Raw genomic sequence first — 15,830 nt, 5'->3', positions numbered from 1 at the left:
AGACTGAAATGTCACATTCTGTAACAAGTCTGTGTATATACCAATGTTCCTTAGTTTCAGCAGCACACTGTGTACTGAGCTTCAACTTAAACACATTTTTGTGGAAGTCATCAGTCAGACTGTCATATAATTTAACTAACTTGAATACTCACTGCTTTCTTACAACCCAACTTTGAATGGTGGACATATTAAACATAAAATTCTTCATTTGTCCACATGTTTAAAAGCATTTGGCTGGCCGGGTGCGGTGGCTCACGCCTGTAATCCTAGCCATCTGGGAGGCCGAGGCGGGTAGATCGCTCGAGGTCAGGAGTTCGAGACCAGCCTGAGCAAGACCCTGTCTCTACTAAAAATAGAAATAAATTATCTGGACAACTAAAAATATATATAGAAAAAAATTAGCCGGGCATGGTGGCGCATGCCTTGTAGTCCCAGCTACTCGGGAGGCTGAGGCAGTAGGATCGCTTAAGCCCAGGAGTTTGAGGTTTCTGTGAGCTAGGCTGACACCACAGCACTCACTCTAGCCTGGGCAACAGAGTGAGACTCTGTCTCAAAAAAAAAAAAAAAAAAAATTCTGAAAAAAAAAAATAAATAAAAGCATTTGGCTTTTTGTTGCTACATGAGAATATCTTGCTATTAAAGAAGGAAATAACAGGATATTCTCATGTGGAAATAAAGAGTCAAATGCTTTTCTGGGCCTAAGACTTCTGAAATAGGAGTTGACCCTGTTCAAAAGCTGCTTAGTCCATAAAGATTGATATAATAGGATCTTAGCCTTCTAATCTCGCTATTGAGACAATGCAATAGCATCCCAAATGTTTTCTGCCTTTTGTGACCAGTAAGAAAATATGTCTACTAAAAAAACAACAAAATTGTTTTGCTGTCACTTTCTGTAACCTATGACATCTCCACTTTGAGGCCTGGAAACAAGGGGTTTGGGTTTACTTTCAGTGTGAGTTAATGCCATGTAGGTAGGAATTTATTTTCCCCCTCAAGAGCATTAAATTAACCATGGTCTTGAGTTAGGTTTCAGGCATTTGTCATACCAAGAATTTAATGAAATCAAGTCAGAATGCTTCATTCTGTAAGTATAAAACTAAATAAAATGACCTTTAAGAATAATGTGACTTGTCACAATCTGATGAAATAGTATTTTGTGACTTTGTGGTAACTGAACTTACAGTACTATATCCCATTATAAATGTCTAGTAATTGAATTTCCAAGAAGACAAATTGTCTTCTCTCCCTGACAGTATAAGAAAGGATTTTTTTTAGTAGCAAATCATTTATCCAAAGCCATGTTCTTTACAATGAAAGACAAAAAAATAGGTATAATGATATTCAGCTCTGACCAGTTTCAGGGTTTACATATAGCTAAAAGTATAGCTATATAGGTAAAAATCATCATGAGTCTTCCTCAGTGTGGGACTTTGAGTGTTTGTTACTTGGAGGGACAAACCATGATGGGAACTAGCTTCACCATTAGAAAGCAACATTAATCTAAATGTAAAAGAAATGCAAGCCACGAAATGTTTTTTTTTGTTTTTTTAATGTCTATATAAAAAATAACGAGCGATTTACAGATCTTTCTCTAATCAGAACCTCAAGTGTATATATAAAGGTACTGTACAATATATAAACATTTACAGCCGGTACATCCATGTTTTGCTCAGCATTCCAAGGCCACATTGCTAAGTCAGTATATAATCAGTACAGTGACAGGTTACTTAGGAAGAGCCACATCAGACTGACAACATATGACATCAGTTATGTCACACTTAACAATATAAGGATTTGTATCACTAATTGTGGACTATAGGGAAAATAAACCATTTCTGTGATACTAAATTCTTAGCATTTATCAAGCCTCCTAGATTTGCTCTATTTGAGTAGTTACAATAAGTGGGTAAATATAATTCTGGATGAAAAGAGGATTTCGAAAATCTCACACTGGGAAGCATGTCTTATCTACAGGGGCTGATTCAGTTGTTATATTAAAGAGCTTCACAGTCAGACTCTCAGAGGGGAGGACCTGGACATAATGTGTTTCACAAGATGAATCCAGGGTGACAGAATAAGTGTGTTCCAATACTCCATAAAATAGGTTTATTTTGAGAAGGTACCCTTATTTATAGATGCTACTTTAGGGGACTGAAAAACCTGAATCTATTTTATGGAGTTAAACGTCTCCAACAAACATCTTTATTTAGACTTTTAAAAAGAATTCTGAAAATTTGTACAAGCTAAGCAGATGTTTAGTCTCACTTTCTTGTTTTTAAATAAGAAAGTTAATGTAGCTAAAAGTTAAAATTAACTAAGACCCAGCAAGGACTGTCTACCACGTTTGTCCTTACTTGCTGGCAGGCCTTACACAGGTTCTGCTTCTAAACATCCGAACTTAAACATCTGCTACCAGAAGAATCGGTACTTTATCTGTCCATGAACTGTGAAACTGGTTTCATGATCAAGTCCCTCACACAATCTATGTCATTTTGACTCTTCAAATATGTATTATGTATTAAAAACCAATGACTTTAGTAGTAGGTACAACCAAAATATTCAGAAATAGATAGTTTTTCTCTGAAGCGCAATAAGCACTATTTCCACATGCTTCTTTGTGGTTTCATAATGAAATAACTGAACTAGAAAGGGTGATCGGAGATGCTATAACTACATCAAGGTTGGATAACACAGCAGGAGGTAAACTCTATTACTTAAAACGTAAGTACTTTCTCATTTCGAACATTCAATTGTAATATCTTTTAACAGTTATTTGAAACACCTTATCTAGCCAAATTAAAATAAAAAGCCATAAGAAAGCATTAATATTTGACTATATATTTTTTCCCTTAAAAGTAGTGATGTTTTGGAGTTTTATTTTTGAACTGGGACATCATCAGTAGCTGCTAAAAGAGACAATTGCCATCTTTAATGATGAGTTAACAATCTCTTCTGCAAGGACTCAGTATTTCTCTCTGTAAACATGCAACATGCTATTGAGAACATCAACTTCCAAGCCAAACCTAACTTTTTCATTTACTGTGGAAATAGCTGAATGAGAAGGCTGAAACAGACATGACACAGTAGATAACTTGGCACAAATACAAAGTGAATTGTGACCACACTGTTAATATCAACATATGTCATTTGTTCGGACACTCATGAAGACGAGCTGGGCAGCCTGAGCAGGGTGAGATGAGCGCGTGGATGCAGCTCCTTCCTGAGTGCGCGGGAGGGCAGCCAGCCATGGGGACAGTTGGTTCTTAGCAATCCTAAAGGCCCTTCATGCAGCCTAGGTAACTTGGTGCTCAAATTAAAATGTACTTACGTGTTTCAGAATTTCTGAAAAATTTTTTTTCTGGAAAAATGCTTTTTAGTAAGAAAAGATTACAACTTATTTTTCTTTGTTTTATACTAAAGGTCACAGCCGTTTCTCAGCCATACCGGTAGTGCCTGTGACTTTATTTGCACTTGGCACCTTCCAGGGCCCTGGAGTTATTGGTGTTTTCTTAACTGGAGAACTACATTCAGGTTTGAACCCTCCAGTCTCTTTGTTTTTGTCAGCTGCCTCTAGTTCTTTCCCTTTGTGACCTTCTATTTTGTTTAAAACCATTCTCTCTTCAGGTTCCTGCTTTAGCTTCTTTTCTGATATTTGGACATTTTCTCCTACTTTATCTTTACTGAAACTTGTTTCTCCTATGATTGCTTTCTTTCCTTTCTCATTGTCAGATACTACTCTTCTAGTAGTGTTATGAGTCTTTTTGGATGGAAGAGACTTTTCATCCATTCTTTTGTTTTTCTCTGGAGACCTTGTTCTGTTTTTTCCCAACTGACTCTGCTTTGCATCTTTCCTGATGACACCTGATTTTTCTTTCCCATCAGCATTATTGTTAGCATGGCTTGTTGTTCTTCTACTCTCACCTAATAATTTGGCTTCAGCATTTGATGGATCTTTGCTTCCTTCAATTTTTTGCTGTTTCTTTGGGCTGGAAGAACGTCCTCTGCTTTTTCTGTAATGATCTTGTCCAGAACCTGCCTTGGTGCTGATCTGACAACTTTTATTCTCCCCTTTCCTGGGGCTCAGCGATCGCTCTCTGGGTCTTCTTTTGGGGTCATTTTTCAGAGGACTAGAAATCGTTTCCAAATGTTCCTCTGTATACCGACCAGATGACTTTTTGGGACTAGCAGATCTACCTCTTTGTCTAACACCGTTTTCTACTTTTAATAGATTTTTCTTGTCACTGTGCCCATGACTGTTGGGTGGATCCCGCTTATTCACATTTTTCTGGAGGAGAGACTGATGCTGCATTTCAGACTGATTTTCATTTAAAGTGCTTTTCTTTTCAGGCACAGTGTCCTTTAATTCTTCTGTCTTTTCACATATCTGAACTCTCATTAAAGATTCTTCAATTGCTGGCACGTGAGACTCTTCAAATATGGAAGCAGAATGTGAAGATGGGGGAAATGGTGACTGTTCATCATAAATCACATTTGAAGATGAAAGATTGTTAATATCCCAATCACCTAAAAAAGTGATTTGAGTGGAACATTATTAAATTTTAGAATTATAAATAGGAAGAATTTTGAAAATTGTACTGACTGTTTAAACGGCTTGCATGAGTATTTTATACAGTTTGTATATGTTTACATATCTCTCCGTAAAGGCAGATGTGTACAGACATCTGTTCATACTTGAAAGGTAGGTTTATAGATACAAAATAACAGTATTCATTTTTCCAATTATGTATAGTAGATAATAGATGATCTGTAAATTCTTTATTAAAGCCCAATCAGAAACTTAGAAATAATAAAATTGGACCAAATTACCTGGTCCAAGAAGCTTACTAATTATCAAAGGATATAGCTTAAGGAAATGACAAAATCACTAATAAAGGAAACCAAACTGTGGTAACCAGAATAAGGTTCATGGGCATTTGTAAATAATTTTCTTGCATTAAGCTGTCAAATTTAATGTCAAAAGGAGACTGAAAAGTGCAGAAGATAGAAACAGATGTATTTAATAGCATCATTTTTAATTAAAAAGAAAACAAAAGAAGGAAGTGATTTACAAGACATGCAAATTTACCAAGTCTTTTTAAGGAAAGACCAAGAAAAGCCCTGAAAGCCTTAATGTTGCTCAGGTTTCACGTAGGAGCACAGACCGGAAGGAGCCAAACCTGAAGAAGGAAGAGAAAAAGCCTAGGACTATGTGAAAAAAAATCAGCGCAGTTAGCAAAGATGTCACTGGGAACGTATGATTTACAAGCAGATGGTGGAAGGTAACACAGAGAATCGTAAGCTGCAAGGGGACTGTAGGAGGTTATGTCTACACTTACTCCTCAAAAGCTCTGTGTGGTAGATTTGAGGCGGGGAGCCAAAGGAGACAAGTACTAAACAAGTATTGCCTTTATTTCTAGAATAATGCGTTCAATTAAAAAATAGTGATTTTCAAATACTGTGATATTTCAAAAACATACAATGAACAATACAACGAAACCAAGGAAGTTTAAAATCAGTACAGGAGTACAGACATGGCCTCAGGTCCGACTCCTTGTCTCCAGGTAAGGCTATGGCAATTTGTTTTTGGCAAGTGACCACAGACCTTAAAGTTTTTATGCTATTTACTCATACAGATATAATCTTATTAATACTTTACAGAAATAAATATTTGTTGGTAATGTGTAATTAGCCAAGGAATGGAGAATGCTAGGATATTCTGAAGAGATTTAAAATGTTTTTCATGATAGTTGTTTGCCTCTAATTAACGTACTTGCTTTTTACAGGCACATTTCTCCACAAAAGCAACTATATATTTTCTGATGAAATCAATTTAAAATATATTCCATTCCAACAAAAGTCTCGCTTGAAGTCACTTGTTTTGTAATACTATTATGATAACTCTGTAATTAGCTTTTGATGGTTCTGATATTCACCTCTGAATTAGCTAGTAAAATATCCGCTTCAAATAGATACTCCTTTGTGTTTTGCCCCCTCCCTAACACATAATTTTTTAGCTACCAGTGGGCTACTTCACTTACCATGGTCAGGTATCAAGCCAGTTCCTGGCCTCAAAAGGAGAAGAACTTTATTTCCACCGGCCTGAATGAGCTCAATTGCTCGAGTATGTGTGATTCCTTGGGTAGGTTCCCCATTGATTTCAACAATCTGGTCACCAACCTAGACAGGGAACATTCACAGCAACAACATGAAACTGTGCATCCTTCTTCAATTCTGCTTTTCTCGACTCTTGGGCCATTCAACCTTGCTAAGTGACTCTATTTCATTTATACAATACTTGTACACAGTGCTATCATGCTAGAGTTGATAAGAGGACAGATGGTAGCAATAGGAAGAGACAATGTCTAGTTTTATTTACTCTATAAAAATCCTATATGGAAAGTTTTATATGGCCAGTAGTAAGTCAGGATCTGGGTATCTTGAAATCAATAATCAAATTCTGGGCCAGGAGCAGTGGCTCATGCCTGTAGGGAGGCCGAGACCAGAATGGGCAACATAGCAAGACCCTGTCTCTAAAATAATAAAGATAGCTGGGCATGGTGATGCACGCTTATAGTCCCAGCTACTCAGGAGGGTGAGGCAGGAGGATCTCTTGAGCCCAGGAGTTTGAACTTGCAGTGAGCTACAATGACACCACGGCACTCTAGTCTGGGCAACATAGTGAGACTGTCTCAAAAAAAAAACAAAACAAAAAACAAACAAACAAAACCCTAAAAAAATTAAGCTTGGAGACCAGATTAATATGAACATGTGTTTAAAACCAATAACTAGCACATGCTTAATGACTTTAAAATTTCACGGGAAAATACACATAAAACTAGGAATCAGAATAAGATGTTTCAATACCATTGATATTTACTAGAAAAAGGAAAAATATGGAAAAGTGAAGTATAACTTTTACAAAGGACTTGATTAAAAATAATGATGGTAGTGATTTTCAAAATCTATTTCAAGATGACAAGCAACTGAAGGCTTGGCTTAAAAACAGAAACTAACAACAGAATATTACTGAAATTCCAAAACAAATATTGTAAATATTTATGAGAGTTTACTAAAACAATCCAGAAGTAACACAACAGAAGAGGACTTAATTACTTAACCAAGGTCAGTGGGACAACTCTATGTATAGATACAGCATGGCACAGGGGTTAGTAAGCTGGGCTTTGGAGTCATAATGTCTGTGATTCACATCTTGACTCTATCTCTTTATAGCTGAGTAGTCTTTTTCCTCATCTGTTATATGGGAATGTTAGTATCTACCTCCTGAGGTTGTTGGGAGGATTTAATAAGATAAAACATGATTACACACTAAGCACAAATAAATGTTAGTTTCCAAATTATTTTAAAGTGTGTCATTATGAAGATTTAACTGTAGACTTACACCCCATTCTATACAAAGCAAAAACTTCAAGTAAACTATGAAATAGAAAATGCTTTGTTGCATATTTATTTCAAAAAGTCTCACTCTTGAACAAATAGGATGTCAGAAACAAGATTGATGGATTTAATACACAAAATGAAAATAAAATACCTTAAAAAAAAAACCAAAGATAATAATAAAGATAATAGGATAGAAAAAAGTAATAAAGATAATTAATAAAAAAGTCCTTACTGTCCAGATTCTATAAGCCAATATCTAGATTTCCCTTGCTAAGTGATGGGAGAACCATTTCCATAAGGAAATACAGATAATAAATTAGCACTAGATATATAATCCTGCTGATAAGAAATGAAAATTAAAATATGCCCAAATAATATTTACAAAATATGTTTTGGGCATATTTTTTAAAACATGATCAAGGTTATAGTTAATTTCAATCACATTCTTTGGCTTAAATTATACTTTTTAATTCTTTTAATACAACAAACTGCAAATAAAACTTGTAATTGAACAGATTTGCCACCAGGTGTCATTTTTGTTTAACTTAAAAGTAGGGGGAATGCAGGAGAGACGTGGCTTTAAGATTTATGATAGGCTCTTGGGAAAAAAGTTCTGAACTACACAAAAGTAAAGATAACAAAGGCTCCTCTGAGAGGAAAATGTAAACATTCTTTTAAAATTTTAGGTTACTTTAAAAATTAAAAATGTGATAAAATAAAATGGAGAAAATAGCTTTGATCAATAAAGATTCAAGTTCAGTTTGGTTTTTTGAGACGGTCTTGCTTTGTCACCTGGGCTAGAGTACAGTGGTGTCTCATAGCTCACTGTGTATGATGCTCAGATCAGCCTGGATGACAGAGCAAGATCCTGTCTCTTAAAAAACAAAACAAAACAAAACTTTACACAGGGTCTGCATTTTGCAGACGAGGAAACTGAGAGATTCAGAGAAGTTACCTAAGAGTACACAGCTACAAGATGGCAAAATGACAGTTCTATTCTTGTGTCTGATTTTCAAATCCATGTTCTCTTCACTCTATTAAATTGTCTTTATAAGAAACTGAGGCTAAACCCACCAGTTCTTGATCAGCTATAGTAACAGCATTTGGTCATTAGTCATACACACTCTGCAGCTCTGGTTCTGTGGCTCTGCTTTCTCACCCTTCCTGTTTCCTTTACCTTCTCCAGCCCACATTACTCTTGCTCAGAGTTCTTCCCTTGGCCCATGACTCCCTAAACCTTTCATGATTTTATTCACTGCAAAGGCTTTAATCATCATCTTTAAGTAATGTCACAATCTGGGTCTCTACCACTAGTTCTAATTGCCTGCTAAACATTTACACCTACTCGATTAGCTGGGGTTTCCACCTCAAACATACTAAAACTTATCACACCATCAGTCTTTGCTACATCCTTTCTCCCCAGGCCTCCCTACTGGTTTCTCATAGTACAGACAGGGCAAAGCCTGAGTCATCTTTTACTCTTCCTTTTCCTTCATCCCTCATGTAACGAATACTTATCAGTCATCTAGATTGGTCCTTTCTTCACTGACAGTTGATCTCATAAGCATCTCCTGTCTTCTATCCCAAGTGTTGCCATTCAAGTTATACTCCTACCACTACAACTATATGCATAAATTATAGCCACCTCTATTTCCTTCATCCATCCTGGCATACCACTAACAGACTGATTTTATCAGCATATTGCTCTGAGGGGAAACTCTTGGCTCAAAAGCCTTCCCTGGTTTCCCACTGTCTAGAACCTCCATAGCGGTGACCCATCCTACTTTATATTCTCATTTTCCTCTACATGCCTATGAAATCTAGGTAACTTCAACCAATGGAAGTTCCCTGTTCATGATTTATTCTTCCTTAGTTTTAACCCACTGCTCATTTCTTCAGCCTGGAATGTTTTCTCTCCTTAATCTCTCCCTATTGAAATCCTTCACACCTTTCAATGCCACCTATTCTACAAATCTTCTTTATTTGCCCCCTCTGAACATATGCATGTGTCTGGTCATTTTGAAGAAGGACAGTATCTTATTTTTTTGGATCATCCGTTCTCCCAACTCATTCAGCACCAGGCATAAAGCCTTGGGTAGTACAAACACTCAATATATGTTTATGAAATGAGTAATAGGAGTGAAGTGAAAATTTCAAAACTGCAATCACCCAGAAGCCTTTTAAAATCATTATTATAACATACCATCTAATAATTCACCAGGATCATTTGCTTTTCTAGTTGGTTTACTTAGTTAAAACTAAGGAGAAAAAAAAGAGTTCCTTTTCCCTGATGCCTGTTGGTAGCAGGGAACGGAAATCCCAAATTTTCTTGGGTAGTAGGAGGAAAGCTGTCTAGAACTTAAAAATTATTAGTGTATAAATTAACTGAATACCAGTGAATTAACTATTTTTTAAAAATTGAGGACAGCAATTGTCTTCTCCATAAGATTCCTCTTTAATTAACAACCAGAGAAGTAGGAAAAATATCTTACACAGATCTAAAAACAATTTGGTCTGGAATGCCCTGTACAAAGCCACAGTGTTTCAGAGTTGAGAACACCTATGATGGAATATTATTGATGTAAATTCTAGTCCTTCAAATGATAATAAAGGTTGGAAGGGTCATGCTTTTCAAATTCCGGTTACCTTTAGAGGTAGCCAAGAGGCTGAAAAAATCCTGGGCCTGTTGTTTTTTGGAAGAAACTGAACATTCTATTTTATCCTGGCTTTCCCAAGACTCTTAATAAGATGAAAGTATATTTATTAATCCATTTACCCTCAGATGTTGACTATGCAAATAAGAAATGATTTTTCTTATTGACCAAGGTCAAGAAGGCAAAAGTAGCATAACTGTAATATTACAGCACACTGAAGAGAAAAGATTATCATCAGGGGTTGTGAAAAAGCAAAATGATAAGCATTTGCCTTTTAGATTTTAGTGATAGACAGTCTTGCTGCTTAGATTCAAGAGGTTTCTACATTCTCTTTAAGTCAATTATTTTTTGAAGTTTCTAGTCTACAGCCAGAACCAAAGGTTACAGACAGAAGTCAACTCACATGAATTCTGCCATCTTTGATGGCAGGACCATCCTCAGCCAGACGAAGGATAAAGAGGCCCATGTTGTACTCCTTTCCCCCTCGGAGACTGAATCCAAAGCCCCGGGGGCCTCTCTCCAGCTCTACTGGATAACATCCAAGGCTCTAGAGAGAAAGAAGTGTAAGAAAAACAAGTTCTTGTTGATTGCTTTGTTTATATTTTGAAGAAAGGCTATTTTTATAGCTGGGAGAAATGATTTATACTCTCAATATGCATTTCTGTATCATAAGGAAGGAACGTAAGTTTTGGTTGAAGGGCTAATTTTTATAAATGCAGCCTAAATTAATCTGAGGAGTATATATGTGCAGTGGAACAATCAGAGAACAGAATTTTGGAAAGTGCTTCCTTTAAGTGTATGTTGGGCTGGGGAACCTGCAGCCTTGGGGCCACATGTGGCCTTCTGGATCCTTGAGTGCAGCCTTTTGACTTACTAAAAGGATTTGTTATTTGATAAACAAAAACTTCCTGCTTTGATTAGCTAAAATACTATTTATTTCTAAGTATTTAACCAAGTGTTCAAATTTCTCCTACTTATAAGGTAAACTTTTCTTTCACTATTTACATTCTCTCATGGAAGCTAACAGAATGCCAAACACATAGTAGGTCTTCAAGAATTATTAATTTTGGAAACAATTTATCTGAACTGATTTGCAATAAAAATTTACCAATGTCAGTGATACAGCAACTCAAAATATCAGTCCACATCTGGGGGGATATTTGTTTACCTGAGTGTGCCGACTGCCTACAACTGAAATCACTGCAGTGTCAGGCTGTGCAAGGTGCTTGTGGTCAGACCACGAATGTCTGTAAGAAGTGGAGACATCTTTTCCAATTTCACCTTCTAGGACACTTCTACAAGAGAGAGAAGTCAAGTCATTCTCTGAACTGAGAAAATGGAAAACAGCCTTAAAGTAAAGGCACATTGGTTTGTTTTCTTTTAAAAGATGAACATTGCCATTCTTCCTCTGATAAACCACTGTGAAGACAGACTGTATCTAGAACCAGAGCGATGTGAGGAAAAACCTGGTCATTAACTCCAACATAGCTTAAAGTCTGCCAGCATCCCATTTTTTTTCAGGGCATCTCAGTGCAGTTTACATCAAGGAAAACTGCACTCAAATAACTGAACCAGAAGGCAGATAAGTTGACCTCGTCACAGAGAAAAATGACTCTCGTGTAGCGCCAACACCGGGGAAAATGCTGAATTTCTGGAAATGTAGTTTTTGTTTCATGGTTAACATTTAACAAAAGAAGAAAGAAATATGTACAAAATACTGCTCTGCTCAGGTAGTCTAATACAGCAGTCCATGTAGGCCTGGGGCTTTCCTACCAAAACTATGTGGACCAAGAGTAGCAGAGCCAGATGCTACTGTCACTTCTTTCTAATCCCCGCCTGTCAGGCATGACTGGATAATTATGTTGTGCCTTGGCTGGGGCCCAGGAAGAGGAATGAGGGTCTTGAGGGGGTGGAAGGAATCCGAGGGTGAAATAGGCAAGAGTTCTCGTCTTGACCTCAACAACTGGCTTCTGCATAACTGCAAGGGAGTGGTGTGGATTATGAACAGAGGAGAGATGAGAGCAGCCCCACCTGTCCCCAGGTATGTGGTTGGCTTGTGACTGTCCCATGGGCTTGTGCTGCAGGGCTGGGCTTTGCCTGGCTGAGTTTGTTCCGGATGGTGGACCATGATGCTCTGTTCAAATGAGAAAACAATAGAAATAAGAATTTGTACATAAAAATATGAAGGCCAAGTGGATCTATGAAAGTGGGACAATAACAAATGTTTATTGCTTTACGCACTTTAGCATGAATCGTACCGCTGGAATTGGAACATTAACATCTTTTTCCCTGTGGTTTTGATTATGTTTCTGTTCGAAGAGAATAGGAGTCATATTCCTCCTTCCCCACTTTCACCTTTGTTTTGGTCATCCATACAACTTGAAAATCAAAAATGAACATAATAATATTTATTTAGAAGACAGAGCTCCAGAAATCATCCTATAGCCTCTTCTATGAGTTTCCATAGCACACTCCTCATAATTGGTAAACCATTCTAGATAACAAAGAGGGTCTCAGGAATATTGGCACACAGAGCCCAGTCTGCAAACTATACAAACATCTTTGAACCTGCACCTTTAATATTGGAGCAATTATTATTAAGTATGAAATGTCCGATTTCCTTAATACATTGACTGCCACACTAGAAAAAATTTTTTTCCTTGGAGCCATGGTGTTTTATTATGAAAATAGAATAAGAACTTCAAAAACAAAATAATCCTAATTTAATGAAAGATTTGTTATTTTTTATTATTTTCTGTGCGTGAGTTATATGCAACTTGAAAAATAGTTCTCGTGGCTCCCAAGGTGAAGATAAATGTGAGTTACAAATGCTTCATGAGGCCCTGGGCTCAAAACTAGCGTGAGTTAAATACAACTCACATAGCAGTTAATGTTTTAAGTACTAAGTTTTACAGTTGATATCTCTGACATTTCACTTTGACACTCCTTGTTTTATTTTTGTTGTGAAAGGTACATCTTCATTCTTTCAAATGCATGGTTTGGCTTGTGATTATCTTTCAAAAATTTTTTTAGAGCAATTTTGTGAAACCATGGATTGGTCAAAAATTTGTGTTATTTTCGAATATGAGTTCCATTGTGGAACCAATGCAGCACAGACAGCTCGAAATATCAATGAAGTGTTTGGGAAGGATGTGGCTAATGAACGCACAGTATGTCTATGGTTTGAGTAGTTCCATTCTGGTGATTTTAATCTTGAAAATGAGCCATGTGGGTGACTTGAGACAAAGGTGGATAATGATGAGCTGAAAGCTGTAGTGGAAGAGAATCCATCTCAACCTATGCATCAATTAGCAGCAAAGTTTGACGTTACTATTCCAACAACATTGGGCCATTTGAAACAAATGGGCAAAGTAAAGAAGCTGGATAGATGGGTTCCTCATGAATTAAATGAGCATCAGAAGAGAAATTGTCTCAAAGCTTGCCTTTCTTTGCTGTCACAACATAAAGGCAAACATTTCTATACCATATTGTTATGTTTGATGAAAAATGGATTCTTTTTGACAATGACAAGCATTCAGCACAATGGTTAGATAGAGATGAAGTGCTGAAACACAGTTCAAAACCAAATATTCATCAAAAAAACCTAATGGTGTCTGTTTGGTGGTCCAGCACTGGTATCATCCACTACAGCTTTATGAAACCTGGTTAATCGAGTACCGTTGATGTCTCCTGCACCCAACTGGACGAAATGATGAGACACTTGTGATTAAGCAGCCGAGATTGGTTAATCCTCTCGCAAGACAATGCTCAACCACATGTCGCACAAACAACGCTGCCCAAACTACAGAGGCTGGGCTTGGAAACTCTCTGTCATCCACTATATTCACCAGAACTTGCACCAGCTGACTACCACTTTTCCAGGCTTTGGACCGATTTTTGCAAGGAAAAATACTCAATTCTCAACTAACTGTGGAAAACGCCTTTCGAGATTTCATTGTCACTCTCCAGGATTCTTCGCTGCTGGCATAAACAAGCTACCGTTAAGATGGCAAAACTGTGTCAGTAGTTCTGGCATGTGCTTTAATTGTACTGCTTCTTGTTTGAGATATAATAAACTACTTTTGATTCAAAGTCAGACATTTCATACTTAATGACCTAATATTTTTTTTGCCTGACATGAGTACCAAAGGCAAACTTATACTTCATAGCTAGGCATAATAACTACCTACATCTAGCACTAGATGGCAAGTCATGGAAAAGGACAGTTAAAAGAGATTCTTAAGGCTGTCAGACTCATATTTTTAAAGCTGAAATTTGGAACATTTTACTCCTCTGTCCAAATATCAAAGCACAGGATATGTAAAATATTAAAGACAGGGAGTATACCTTAGTGACTTAAGACTATGAACTCTAGAGCAAGATAGACACGGTTTAAGCCTGACCCCATCATTTATTATCTGTGTGTTCTTGAGCAAATTAGTTATATTCTCGGTGCTTCTAATTGTCTCATCTTTCAAAGGGTTATTGTTACCTCATGGTGTTATTGTGTTTCAAATGGGCTTATAAATGTACATGTTTATAACAGTGCCTGGCATATAATATTCACAATATAAAGTTCCTATCATAACTATCATCATTGTTGTCACTGTCACCATCATCAAAATGATATACTGCATTTGGGGCTACATTTCTCCTTAAGTATGTATTCTAAAATATTTACCTTACTTTGCAAAAATGTTCAATATAGAGGCCATTTTAGGTTAGAACATGTGGAAACTGATATAAACTGAATCTTGGAATATAATGGAGATAGAGAAAGTCTGATGCTAAAGATAAGAGCTATGAATGTTAGGCAGCACTTTCTACTGAGAAAGCTGAAACTTCAGGCTTTACTACATGCATCACTATTTTATGGCTTGGATTAAGTCATTACTTTTCAAAGTTCTATGGGACTAAAAACATTGATAAATAGCTTATTTTTATTTAAGAACTTCTTGTATCTGGAAGCTAGAGAGTACTCTAAAAACAAAGGCAAGAGAGTAAAAAGTGGCAGGACGGATAAATGGTATATGGTCAGTCTGGGTGGCCCCTGAGGATTTCTAACGCTCTCCGGCTGCAGGCTTGTGTGTTGACATGGACTTCAACAATGTGTGCCAGACCTAGAGGTGTAGGGCCGACTGCTGGACCAGAGCTTATCCAGAGGGTTGTGTTTCCTCTCTAAAGTCAAGTATTCCAGGAAGGAAGGGTAGGGGTGGGGTAGGTGATGAAACTTTCTTTTTCTTTTTGGGTGACCTGGAAATTTGTTTCTCCTTTATATTGCTATCACGAATCTTATTTTCTCAATTAACTTAACAAGTTACTTACATTGGCCACCTAACTAGGTTCCCCTTCCCACCAAGGATTCCAGTTCTAACACACAGGTTGAAACATGGCACTGCGTTGCTTTTAAGCAGTTTTTTAAACCTATGGTGACATTTTCTTGCTCATGAGAGATACTACCCAACCTTGTCATCTGGGGACTCCTGCCTTTCCATTTCTCCTCATGTCCAAAACGTGAAATCCTGGCTCCTTAAAGCACACTGTGATCACAATGTTTTTGTAGCATTTACCACATTGTATCAGAAGAGCTAGTTCAACACCTGTCTCTCCTGTCCCTTGACTGCAAGAATCACACCTCATTTATCTTTACATTCCTGTACCCCACTGGAAATTCCCAGAAGTTCTTCCACCTTTGCTTACTGGGTATGTCAATTTCAAGTTACCTGTATCTAAACTCTATGTCCATTATAGAGCTGAATTATCTTCTGTCATAGTAAA

The 15,830-nt window shown here is 37.0% G+C and overlaps 1 protein-coding gene and 1 long non-coding RNA gene across 4 annotated transcripts in view; one reads left to right on the top strand and one right to left on the bottom strand.

Moving 5' to 3' along the window:
- Positions 1 to 2,847: 2,847 nt before the first annotated feature.
- MAGI3 (membrane associated guanylate kinase, WW and PDZ domain containing 3) overlaps positions 2,848 to 15,830 on the bottom strand; it is a 228,165-nt gene continuing 215,182 nt past the window's right edge. The window contains exons 17-22 of one of the 3 annotated variants that reach the window (XM_045546842.1): positions 12,084 to 12,186; positions 11,221 to 11,347; positions 10,456 to 10,599; positions 6,039 to 6,177; positions 5,087 to 5,177; positions 4,486 to 4,524 (exon numbers count right to left, since the gene is read on the bottom strand). In XM_045546842.1, the coding sequence (XP_045402798.1) occupies positions 5,128 to 5,177; positions 6,039 to 6,177; positions 10,456 to 10,599; positions 11,221 to 11,347; positions 12,084 to 12,186 (563 nt within the window). In that variant the 3' untranslated portion in view covers positions 4,486 to 4,524; positions 5,087 to 5,127. Of the gene's footprint in view, positions 5,178 to 6,038; positions 6,178 to 10,455; positions 10,600 to 11,220; positions 11,348 to 12,083; positions 12,187 to 15,830 lie in introns of all 3 variants that reach the window. The other 2 variants (XM_045546841.1, XM_045546840.1) reach the window with 2 other exon arrangements.
- LOC123635060 lies at positions 4,436 to 12,717 on the top strand. Its single transcript, XR_006734042.1, has 3 exons — positions 4,436 to 5,561; positions 10,407 to 10,615; positions 11,341 to 12,717. It is a non-coding gene; the product is annotated as an uncharacterized LOC123635060 (long non-coding RNA).

This window comes from Lemur catta, chromosome 3 (assembly GCF_020740605.2).
Source record: "Lemur catta isolate mLemCat1 chromosome 3, mLemCat1.pri, whole genome shotgun sequence".
Taxonomy (NCBI): domain Eukaryota; kingdom Metazoa; phylum Chordata; class Mammalia; order Primates; family Lemuridae; genus Lemur; species Lemur catta.
This window is presented reverse-complemented; position numbering and strand designations above follow the sequence as displayed.